Below are 13,007 nucleotides of genomic sequence, written 5' to 3' on the forward strand. Positions count from 1 at the left end.
GTATTCGATATGCCAAATACAATAACAATAACAGGTCCCATTCCCCTGATCCTGAAAAGAGCCTCCAATCGTTGGGGAAAACGAGTAAGGAGAAGCTGCTAAAATCTCAGGGCTGGGGCAAATGGAGACATTACTGGTGCCTGCTCAAGTAAATCGATGAACAACAGGATGATAGTGGTACAGTGATACAGTGATAGTATAAAATGTACTGTAGGGTTAGTACAGCACATAAGGTGCTTGCTTTGCACACCGCCAGCCTGGTTCAGTCTGTTACTTCATACAGTATCCTGATCACCACCAGGAATGATCTTGAGTACAGAACTGGAGTACAACTTGAGTACTTACAAATGAGGCCAAAAACAAAAAAGAAAAATACTATTTGCAAGGGGTTCAAAAGACTCACATAGGATGGGTTTTTTTTTTTTTTGTCTTAAAAGAAAACTTATAGGAGCTGGAGAGACAGGAGAGTGGGTAGGGCACAGTCCTCGCATGTGGCCCACCGGGTTTGATCCCCGGCATCCCATATGGTACCCATATACAGCTCCAGGAGTGGTTCCTGAGTGTAGAACATGGCTGAGGATACTCAGCAGGACTATATACAGCAGGGCTGGGTTGGGGATGAGGAAGTGCATGACTGTCAGAAATCAAATTCAGAGCCTTGCACATGTTTGAGCTCTCTTCCTGTCCCCTAAAGTGGGTATTTTTATTTACTAATTTTTAAATTTTATTTATATTTTTTAATGTAGGAGAGTCTAGAATGTCTGTGGACCTTGTGGGTACTTTATCTTTTTTTCTTTTTAATTTTTCAAAAAGTTGTTCATAATAATTAATTATATTCACGACTCCAACAACAGTCCTGACACCATTACACCATCCTACTACCATTATTTTGAATTTTCCCATCACCATTCAAACCTGTTCCCAAAGCACATGCTAAGTAAGTTATTTTGTATTGCTTGTTATGAATAATCCACTAAAAATGATCCAAAAAAGTTTACTTAGAGGAAAGTGTGTGAAGAGGTGAAGAGTGTTCTATCTCACCCTGGAGCCATTAAGCCCTTGTGTAAGAGATTATGAGCATGTTACAGGTTGCCCCTGTGTGCTGATACACATACACATACATATGTATGTATATATATACACACACATATACATATGTATATATATACACGCACGCACATGTATACACATATACATACATAAATATAATTTTTTTCAATCGAAATATGTTGCTTTCTACATTATACCCCATCGAATATGATGTGCTACTCTTTGTACATGAGTGGGGCAGAGTATGAGATGTCGCTCCAGGAATTCTAAAATTTTAAATAGGGTGATACAGCTAGAGTTAACTTTTTAACTTTGGGATGTAGAGCCATCTCTACAGTGTGTTGCTCTCTTTAACTTCCAAGATTTATCTTTGAGTCTCTGGATCATGGCCATTAAAGAGCTTATATGATGCCAAGCAGTTCGTGGGCATGATTGCCAGGCTCTGGGAAGCACAGGGAGATGGGGGAAGGTCACCCATTCCTGACTCTGTGAGAGCTTGGAGATTTCAGTCACAAAACCTGCATGCCTGAGTTTTTCAGCAGATTCATTCTCTTGGGTGAGGCTTGTTCCAGGCCTTTGGAGATTATGGCGACATTGGGTTCTGGAGGGTTTTGGCTTGCCAGGATTCTATTGGGATGGGGTAAGGGACTCGCCTGCCCCACTCAGGAGTGCCTGGGATGGGACAGCCTTGCGTGTCCCACAAGCATCTCTGTGGTGTCTAAAGTGGATATTTTTAATGACTATGCTTACACTGTTTTCTCTTTTGTTTCAGAGCATGGGATACCAACATCAGTTGACTTTATAGGCTGTGACCCAGCTCATATGGTGACCTCTTACAGCACTGGTAACACAGTCATTTATGACTTAGAAACATCACAGTCACTGCTGATGCTTTCATCACAGGCAGATTCTGGTAAGTTTCCATGAAATGTAAATAAAGATGATTACAGAATAGTAAAGACTTCTTGGGTTCTCTTTTGGGCCATACTCTGCAGTGCTGAGAGTTGCTTCCAGTGGTGCTTAAAGGACCTTGTGGTGCCAAGGCTCTGATCGGGGCTTCTGGATACACTCGGTCAGTTAAGCTATCTCTCTGGCCTCTGGCTCCTAGTTTTTCATTTTAGCTATTTGAATTTAGGGTGGAAAAAATTAGAAACTTGCACTCAGTGTTTTTCTCTTAAATTTTTCTAAGCAGTTTCTTCTTTTGTTTTGCTTTTTGGGTCACACCTGGTGGTGCTGAGGTGTTACTCCTGGCTTGGTGCTCAGGTGTTATTCCTGGCATTGCTTGGGGGACCATATCAGATGCTGGGGCTCGAACTCAGGTTGGCCACATGTAACGCACACACCCTCCCTGCTGTACTGTCACTGCGGCCCCCTACTTAATATTTTTAAAATATGTTTTTAGCAAGACTAGTGATTTACCTTTTTTTTTTTCTTTTTGGATCACACCCAGCGATGCTCAGGGGTTACTCCTGGCTTTACACTCAGGAATTACTCCTGGTAGTGCTTGGGGGACCATATAGATGCCGGGGATTGAATCTGGGTCGGCCAGGTACAAGGCAAATGCCCTACCCGCTGTGCTATCACTCCAGCCCCCGATTTGTTAACTTTTATCAGAAAAAAAATTGCCTGTGTGCATCTGTGTAGGGGAGTGTGCATATGTGTATGTGCGCGCACTTGCGCTTACTTGCACATACTCTAAATCTAACATTGCTTTGATCATGTGATTTTTTTTTTAAGAGTGGTTTGATTGTATCATTCCATCTCCATATAGCTAGAATATTTACATTAAAAAGGATATCAGGGGCTGGAGCTATAGCACAGCGGGTAGGGTGTTTGCCTTGCATTCAGCGGATCCGGGTTCGATTCCCAACTTCCCATAAGGTCCCCCAAGCACTGCCAAGAGTAATTCCTGAATGCATGAACCAAGAGTAACCCCTGTGCATTGCTGGGTGTGATCCAAAAAGCCAAAAAAAAGGGGGGGAGGAAATGTCACTCACCAGTAATTTGAATACCTGAAAATTAGTGATTTTTGAAGGAAAGTAAGACACATGATTTTTTTCCCTTTTACTTTCTAGGGATTTTTTGGGTTTCTTTTTTGTGGGGGAGGGGAGAGTGGTTTTACCTGGTGGTGCTCAGAACTTACTCCTAGCTCTACGCTCAGGGATCACTCTTGGCGGGCCTCAGGGACTTTTTATGGGGTGCGGAGGATTGAACCCAGATTGGCCATATACAAGGCAAACACCTCACCCTCTGTATTGTCTCTTCTACCCCTAACTTACTAGTTTTTTTAATATGGAAATGATTTCCTATTCTAGTTTTTTTGTGTGTGTGATTGCTTTAGTATCAACATAGTATCTTTGTGGTACAGGTGTATTTGACATGTCTTAAGCCATTGCAGGAATTATTTTTATTGCTCCTTAGATTGTTTTATTTTTGGCAAGTTGGATTTTATTCAGGTTGTCTCCTGTGTCTTTTTGCTAACCTTTCTTTCTGATACGAACCTAAAACACAAGATAGGTTTATCTTTTATTTTGAGGCATTTTTGTACATCAGATCTTATAGCAGCAGTTTCTCTGTGTAGCTCTGGTTTCTTTTAGTATATTAACATACAATCTGGGTGCTGAGGTTTTCTATTGGTTCTTTTACATGGCTCTTGAACTGGTCATTGCATTAGGCTTTTTTAGTGGACACAATTAATGCCTTCTCCTCTCCCCACAAAAGAAAATAATGCTAGTAGGGTTAAGACAATAACTTGCACATGCCCAATCCCAGTTCGATACCTGCCACCACATACGGTCCTCAGAGTACTTCTAGGAGTGATTCCTAATCACAGCCAGGCTTGATCTTGATGAGCCACTACCAAGTGTGACCCCAAACTCCCCCCACCTTCCCTCCTAATGCTGGGAATAATTCAAGTATATTCAGTTCAAATTCAATTTCTTTCATGGATCTTTACTTCATCTTTATTTTTATCATGATAAAAGTTTCATTCTTGGTAAAATTATCATATATTCTATGTGGTATATCTTATTGTTCATATGTAATTATCTCAGGAGAATAATACCAACATCATCATAGTGGTATGGTTACTAATAGTAGTTAGTGCTAATTAAACTGTCAGTCTCTCTACCTTGTGCTTTGAAATACTTTATTTTATACCATTTAGATATATGGTTAATATCATTTGTTTAGCTTTACTTTTGGCTTTCAGTGTGGCCACACCAGCACAGTGCTGAGAGGCTCTGTGCCCAGGAGTGATTCCCAGGCATACTCAGAATGTGGTGTCAGGAGTCAGACTAGGGTCAGCTGCATGCAAGGCAAACACCTTATTTTTTCTGGTCCCTAAATATTTATTTTTAATTTTGATTTTCAGGTTTTTCTTTTTTCTTTTTTTCTTTTCCTTTTTTTTTTTTTTTTTGCTTTTTGGGTCACACCCAGCAATGCACAGGGGTTACTTCTGGCTCATGCGCTCAGAAATTACTCCTGGCAGTGCTTGGGGAGGCCATATGGGATGTTGGAAATCGAACCCAGGTTGGCCGCATGCAAGGCAAACGCCCTATCTGCTGTGCTATCGCTCCAGCCCCATCAGAGTTTTATTTTATATACAAGCTTCAGTGGCTTTTATGAGAATGGGTGGTATGGTACAACTAGTTGGGTATGATGGTTCATTGCACAGGCCTGGCAGTGTGGTGATGGCTGGATCTGGTGGCAGTTGGAGTCACCAACAATATATCTGGCAGTGCTCAAGGACCTATGTGGTAACCAGAGTTCAAACTCAGGACCTTGCATATGTGCCAAGGTTTGTGCCTCGTTCCACTAAGTTATTCTGAGAAGCCCCACAAGCTTACGTTTTAATTCTATTTTGCTCTGTTTTGATAGGACATTAAAATTAAAGTCCATCAATGCAACTTCTAAATGAAGGCTTGAATTTTAGTGACTCTTTTTCTTCCCTCTGCAGGTTTACAATCCAGTAATCATATTAACAGAGTAGTGAGTCATCCCACACTTCCTGTCACAATAACTGCTCATGAAGATAGACACATCAAATTTTTTGACAATAAATCGGGTAAGGATTTTCAGTTTAACTTTTCAGTTAACATTAATAGTATAAGTTTCAAGTCATTGAAAATGCTGTTTATATAATGTATGGTAATTATAGTCTTACTTTACTAAGTTAAACCATTTGAACTAATTTTTGTTTTAAAGTGTATTGTGCTGCTTTATCCTTAATGTACATAATTATTGCCTGTTATTATTTAGTTAAATACAAACATTAATGTTAAATACAAATCCTTTCATTTAGTGAATAGAAGATGACCTGGTGTTTTGCTTTGAATGAATGTTATTAAAATTATTTCTTATTCTATGTAGTAACTACAAATAATGGAAGCTATGTTCAGATACATTGTTTTCAAATAATTCTTAAAAGTGATGGCCATTTAAATATAGTTAGAATATTCCCATAAATACTGCTGCTGGTGACTTTTTACTGTTATTACTAATTTTGATAGGGAGATTCCCAAGTGGTGCTCAGGGGGTCTGGCGGTCACTCTTGGTGATACTTAGCCAACTGGGCCAGTAGTTTTGATGCTAAGCCCCACAGATGCGGTGCTGTTATGTCCATTTTGTAGGAAATAAAAGCCTTGAAAATTTTGTAGTATTATGCAGCAGAAACAATAAAGTAGGATTGTGATTCAAACCAATTTGCCCTTCTCTGCCAGAATCTTCTTGTTTACATCAGTCTGTTTCTCTTCATTTTATGGAAGCCCTCCTATAGTATTGATTACTTAAAGGGCTTAAGATGGTAAGGAGAGGAGAACTGGTGGCTACATTTGTCTGTTACCTCAGTTACATGGGGAAAAAATCTTAATGGCAGAAGGAAAGATGGTAGCAGAGTCATGGGACAAGAGTTAAGTTCAAAAAGCTGCAAGAATATGTTGGTGAAAATGTGGGGTCCTGGTTTCAGGAGAGAGCAGAAACACAGCATCCAGCTTTGCACTTAGGCATTGCACTTTGCTGCACATGGTTCATTCTGAAGGGGTCAATAATTTTGCAATGACTTCATAGTTACATAGAGAGGGTTAGCTCTAAGTTAACTTAATCAGAGTGATGGTTAGTTCAGTATATGGGCAAGGGGACTAAAGTTAGGCTTGGTCAAATACGGTATCCTTAAAGAAATGGATAGATCTATGATTTGGATGAAAAAGTGCTGGAGAGATGGTACTTGCTGCCAAGACTGGTTGAATTCCAAGCACTGCTAGATGTGGACCAAAAAGTTGGGTAAAAAAAATTCTTTTAATGTTAGATTGAGGGATGAAGTTTAGGAGATAAAGGGTCATTCTTAGGAGAGAAGTCAGAACTAATTCTGGTATTAAAAGTTATTGTCATAGAGGCCAGGGAAATAACAAGTGGTAGAGCACATGGCTGGCAGTTTGATCCTTGGCACCACATCCTCATTCCCACCCATACATGTGGCCTAAGCAGCAAGCTATTGGGCCCCAGTACCAAATTGTCATTCCGGCACTGAGCATCACCAAGAGTGGTCCTGAGTATCCTGAAGTCTTCTGAGGGATCACCTAATTCTTTTGGATTAAGATGGGGGCACACCTGTTTGTGCTTTGGGGCTACTTCCAGCTCAGTGCTCAGGGGACTATATGGTACCAGAGAGAAAAGGCGTCTCCCATGCAAAGCATGTGCTCAACCCATTGAACTGTCAAAATCAGTGGCCCCTGTTTAAAAAATTGTCATCATAAATGTGAATTTTATGGGAGGCTAATGATGCTTTGTACTTAATCTTTAATAGTTTTGGATTGTTATTTCATTCTCTGGCATATTAATACTGAGATTCTGTGAGTAATGTATTCTAGAACTGACTGATGAATTCTTTTAGACTAAGCAATTAAAGATACTATGTTGAATGATTTTTCTGTTCCTCAAGAGAACTGGCAATTCTAAAATTATTCTTTTGTATGAATGAGAAGCATATCATTGTAATGATATTTCAGTTTTGTTCTCAATTGATAAATGTTTAGTGTGCCAAAAAGTGACATTACTTTTGTATTTGTTTTGTAGTAATTATTTGCACATTTGATTTTGTTGTAGTTTTTGTATTCAGGTCAATAATTGTAGCTTTGGACCAGAGAGAAATAGCTCAATGGGTTGGAATGTGTGCTCTTGAATGCAGGAGACCCAGTTCAGTCTCTGATACCACATGGTCCCCCAAACCCCTGAGCTTACTAGGTTTGACTCAAATACAAAAATAAATAAATAAAACTGCACTCCTAATGTAGTTCTTTAATACTCCTATTGTAGAATGTCATTATGTTATTAAGAGATCAGAAACATGGCATTTATTTTTTAGTTGAATCACTATGAGAAACACAGTTACAAAGTTATTCATGATTGGGTTTCAGTCATATAATGTTCAAACAGCCTTCCTTTCAGCAGTGTGCATTTCCCACCACTGATGTACTCAGTTTCCCTCCCACCACCCTACCACCAGCTGCCTCTGTGGCACTGTCTGTCTCTCTGTCTCTCTCTCTCCTCCTCTCTCTCCTCCCCTCTCTTTTCTCTCCTGTCCTCCCCTACCCTTTCTCTCCCCTCCCTCTTTAATTCCTGCCCTTTTATGTATTATGGTTTGCAATACAAGTACTGAAAGGTTATCATGTATATCTTTACTTTCTTTTCAGCATTGAATTCTTGTCCAGAGTGATCATTTCTAACTATCATTGTCATAGTGGTCCCTTCTTTATCTTAATTGTTCTCCATCCCCACCACTCGTAACATGCTTCCAACTCCTCCTGCCCTCATTTCTATTGTCTTTGGGCATTAGTCTCATACTATGCTTTTTTATATCTTGCATGGCAAATAATTTTAACCAGGGTTCTGGAGAATTGGGAGCAGCCAACACATTTTAATATAAACTCATTGCTGAATGAAAAGGGAGGACATTTTTTTTTTCGGTGTCAGTAGTTGCTATTTTATTCTCCACCCATCAAAGTCTATATTGCCATTGCAAGGTTGCTGCCCTTGTCCCAAAGTATTTGTGCAACATGGCTTTGTAGTCACAACTTTTTTTTTTTAATAACTCAGCTTACTGTTGAATCCCTCTTGCTTACAAAGTCTTCAGTAATAATTCATTTAATTATATTTTTCAGAATACTGTTTTTGTTATTATATGGGGAAATCCAGAGAAATTTCTCTTGATGTACTCCTACCCCTCTCTTCTTTCTTACTGCTAATATATAAATGTTGACATTCAAAAGTTTGACGATATTGGAAATTTTAGGTAGGAATATATTTTGTTTATTATTATATAAAATATTATGTCTTCTAATGACAAACATTTTGTTGTCATTTTAATTTTAGGTCACATGTGATGCTAAGCATTGAGACAACCTTATTTATTATATTTTCTACTACCTTCCAAATACTGTTAAATTCATGCCATATAAATGGATATGTTTTGTATTTGTTTTTTGGCCATATCCAGTGGAGCTTAGGGGGTGACCATGTGGTACAGGAGATCAAGTCTCAGGCTCCCATGTGGCAAGCAAGTGCTCAAGTCCTTTGAGCAATCTTCCTGGCCTCTAGATATCTTTTTTAGGTATAACTGAGAATGTTATGTGTTGGAATTCAGAATATCTTTACTATTTGATCATAACGAATGTGTGTTTAAAACATAAGTGACAAAGGCAAACAGAAAAATCTGCATCATTGTATTTTACTTGTTCAGAGATTCCATAATAATACCAGTCCTTAGAGAAAACATTAATGGTTTTTAAGGACTTAGGGGAGAGAGGAATAGCAAGAAATTGCTTTAATGGGCATGGGATTTCCTTTTGTGTTTCGGAAAATGCTCTGACCTAGATTATAGTCCGTTACATCTCAGTGTGGGCTGGAGTGATAGCACAGCGGTAAGGCATTTGCGTTGCACGCAGTCTACCTGGGTTCAATTCCTCCGCCCCTCTCGGAGAGCCTGGAAAGCTACCCATGGCGTATTTAATATGCCAAAAACAGTAACAACAAGTCTCACAATGGAGAGAGACGTTATTGGTGCCCACTTGAGCAAATCGATGAGCAATGGGATGACAGTGACAGTGACATCTCAGTGTGAATGCTTTAAAAGCTATTGAGCAATACCTTGCATGTAGTTTAACTGGTAAATTTTATATATGTTTTCTCAGAATTTTAACACAATTTAATCTTTGAAAAACTCTTTAAAAATTATTTATCGAAGCTACTTACTTATAATAGATATCAGGTATATGATTGTCTGTTTTTAATGTTGGTGTTATATTATGGTTCTGATTTCTCTAGATAGGAACTTTGGGAAACTTAATCTTTTTTGTTATGTTTTATTTAGGTAAAATGATCCATTCTATGGTAGCTCATTTGGATGCTGTTACAAGTCTCGCAGTAGATCCTAATGGAATCTATTTGATGTCTGGAAGTAAGTCTGAACTTCCTATAAGCCCACATTCTTTTTTGAAGGATTATTATTCAGTAACATACTTTTATTCTTTTACAGGCCATGACTGTTCAATTAGATTGTGGAATTTAGACAGCAAGACTTGTGTGCAGGAAATAACAGCACATAGGAAGAAATTAGATGAATCAATATATGATGTTGCTTTTCATCCATCAAAAGCATATATTGCCAGTGCAGGGGCAGACGCCCTTGCCAAAGTATTTGTGTGAATCAATGAAAACTTACATCCTAACATCTGATTTGCTTGGACAGAAAGAGGGTTCTGCATCACTGCCATCAAAAAGGTTACTGACATGACACTACATGTGATCTACCTGGTGAAGGATACTTGGGGCAGGCATAAAATGGTGGACATCACATCTTAACGTCAGGTTCATTAATTCACTTGTAATTACTGTATTTTGTGGGACATAAAAAAACAAAGGACTTGAGAATTTGTGGCCTGTACTGGGTATTAAACTGAGAGTGTGTCTGTCTTTTAGGTATCTTTAAGCCAATGTGGAGTCTGATCTTACAAAAAGACTTTTGTTTTGGACTCTGTGTGCTGCCTTAGGGTTAGGAATGTGGTGCTCTTGTGGGGGGGAAGTGAGCTCCAAGAGTAGCTTTTTTTTGGTTTTATTCATCTCTTAGTGATCTTGTGTTAATCAGTTGAATGCCACAGATTCCCTTTTAAACTTATTTTGCTTTAAAAAAAAAAAAGAAAGAAAGAAAATTTAACTTAAAATATTTTAGCATTAGTTGCACAAAATGTTTGGATAAAATTCTAGTTTTTATAAGTCTTTTTATATAATTAGCCTGTCACAACAGTGCTCAAGATTGTATTGAAGTTTTTCTGCATTATAAAACTCTAAAACACAGAGATCTCACTGACCCGCTGCCGTGTAACCACTCTTTCCTTCTTTTGCCTAATACAGCTCAGCTAAGTCCTTCCATAAAGATGCTAAATCACCTTCATCATCACATACTTGTCTTCATAAACCAAGGACTATTAAGTGTATTAAATAATAAAACAGTGGAGTTTAGTACTCCAATTGAACTCTTAAGAAAACTAATCTTGACATCCTATCACTATGTGATATTTTGTACATCTTACTGTATTTACAAGTTTATTTATCGAGGATTATCCATCTTGCTAATAGCCTATTATTTATTTCACTTTTTGTTGGTCTTTATATCCTTTTTATTAATGTGCTAAAGGAAACTGTATATCTATTTTGGAACTCTTTGAATAGTCTAAAATAGACTAAAAAAAGAATAATAGTTTATGTTAGAAACCAAGATAATCCACCCCGCCCCCAGATGCATATCTTGGTTTACCATGATCCAACCAAAACTATCTTGTATAAGAATATTTGGCATAAATTTTATTTGCATTATGAATAGTATACAAAAAATAGTTGAATCAGGATACAGAAATCTGTGTTTGGACTAGTTATCCCTGTTTTATTTTTCAGATGTGCTTAATTTTATAGTGTAACTAAAGATTTTGTTTGTGTAATGCATGATTAAGACAATAAAGTATTTTTTCTAGTCTTCCAAAAAACTTTTCTGATCAGTTGCGGTTTTGATGAGTTTTGTAAGGTTTTTGTTTTACAAACTATGAATCAGCAAATTTTTAAGATTGTACCACTTAGCAAACTACAACTGTTGAAAAATAATGTATATAAAATGCATATAATAAATATTAAATTGTGTACCTGTATGTTACTGTGGCTACATTCTTTTGTGTTGAATAATAAAGTGCAATACATTCTCCATTGTTAAACTAGCAAATGGAGATGATTTCTCAGTGAGTTCTTCATTTTAATGCTGTTCTGAAGTTTGCACTGATTATGGATAATTCTAGTAAGATTGACAGTCTTAAGAATGCCTTTCTAAAAATTTACCCCATGTGGGGATTAATAAATTTATCAGAATAAACTTGATAATTGAAAATAACCAAAAATTACAATGATTTAGTTTTAATTACCTTATTAAATCTGAATTTCATTAGCTTTTTCATTATTACCTAGCCTTACATGTTTACACAAAAAAGTTTAGTGAAAAATAAACTGCATTTATTAAACATTCTTGCAGTGTTATATGTTAATATCTTAAAACTTTTCTTTGAAGGAAATTACAAATGAAATTAGAAGATTAACACTAGCAAATATATGTAGCAAAATTTTTTTTGCCTGGTGCATTGTGTGTACCCATATTGAAAAATTGAGATAGGACTGTCGTCCTGTTGTTCATCGATTTGCTCAAGTGGGCACCAGTAACAGCTCCATTGTGAGACTTGTTACTGTTTTTGGTATATCGAATACGCCACAGGTAACTTGCAGTCTCTGCCGTGCAGGAAAAATTGAGATATATCATGAAAATTCAAGTAGCAGTTGTTGATGAAACACTAAAAATTTTCTTTAAATATTAGTTATTCTGGCTTTAGAGCTGAGTGTCATTATTGAACAAGTTATAGGGGACATTTTCTTTTTTCTTTTTGAAAAAACAGCAGGAACAAAAAAACGGACAAGCTTGTCCAATCAATTCTAATATTGTTTCTGGTAGCTATTGCAAACTAATGCATATTGTCTAACTGAAATGTAATCATCATTGCATTGCATAAAAAAATTCACCTCTTTTTTGGAATGTATTAAAACAAATGAATAAAATAGTATATTTGTTTATTTTTCTTTTATACGTTGGTAACATTTTTTGCTACAATATTAAATATTTGAAAGAGACAAAGTATTTAAATAGAATGTCTTATTTTCATTTTGTGTTACTACCAAATGGACTTATAGGAAGTTATTTTGACTACTAAATAAGTGCTTTATTATATAAAAGTTAAGACTTTTTATATACGAATTCCAATATGTTGACTTAGAATATTTAGTTATATGCTGCCTTTTTAATATTTTAGTTATTCATATTTTCTCATATTTTGATTGAGTTACTATTGAAGACCAGCATCTCATTTAGACCAGCATTACATTAAAAATTATTTATAAATGAGCTAGCATATTTGAAGTTTAGGCCTATCTGCTAAAGTTGGGATGCAGTACAACTTTTTAAAAATTTCTCTTTTACTCTCTGATCCTTTCATCTTGGTTATAAAGCTACTGTTAACTTCTAATAATAAATTAAAAAATGTCTTTTTTCCGTTCTCACTTCAACCCCCTCTATGTTAGCCTGCAGCATTGCTCAAGGAGATACTCTGTGCTGGGACTTTGTTCCCTGTGATTCTTGGAGGACCATGTTGTGGAATCAAACCCTGGCTTTCACGTGCTTTTTGCTCGGCCCATTAGAACTATCTCTTTGGCCCCTCTTGTTACCTCAGATGCCTCACAGTATGATAGAAAGTAAAGGCTTCTTTAAAATTGTTTTTTGTTTTTGGCTATACCTGGTGTTCAGAGGATACTGCTTGCTAATGGGGGTTGCTTCAGGAAATTTGCAGTGCCAGGGATCAGACCTAGGCCTTGCAGTG

The 13,007-nt window shown here is 37.1% G+C and overlaps 1 protein-coding gene across 1 annotated transcript in view; it reads left to right on the top strand.

The window, feature by feature from the left end:
* The window catches only part of STRN3 (striatin 3), a 73,373-nt gene extending 62,130 nt beyond the window's left edge, over positions 1–11,243 (top strand). Inside the window, exons 13-16 of the mRNA XM_055130531.1 lie at positions 1,823–1,963; positions 5,009–5,116; positions 9,416–9,502; positions 9,581–11,243. Coding sequence (XP_054986506.1) covers positions 1,823–1,963; positions 5,009–5,116; positions 9,416–9,502; positions 9,581–9,750 — 506 coding nt within the window. The 3' untranslated portion in view covers positions 9,751–11,243. The remainder of the gene's footprint in view (positions 1–1,822; positions 1,964–5,008; positions 5,117–9,415; positions 9,503–9,580) is intronic.
* The last annotated feature ends 1,764 nt before the right edge of the window (positions 11,244–13,007 follow it).

This window comes from Sorex araneus, chromosome 3 (assembly GCF_027595985.1).
Source record: "Sorex araneus isolate mSorAra2 chromosome 3, mSorAra2.pri, whole genome shotgun sequence".
Taxonomy (NCBI): Eukaryota; Metazoa; Chordata; class Mammalia; order Eulipotyphla; family Soricidae; genus Sorex; species Sorex araneus.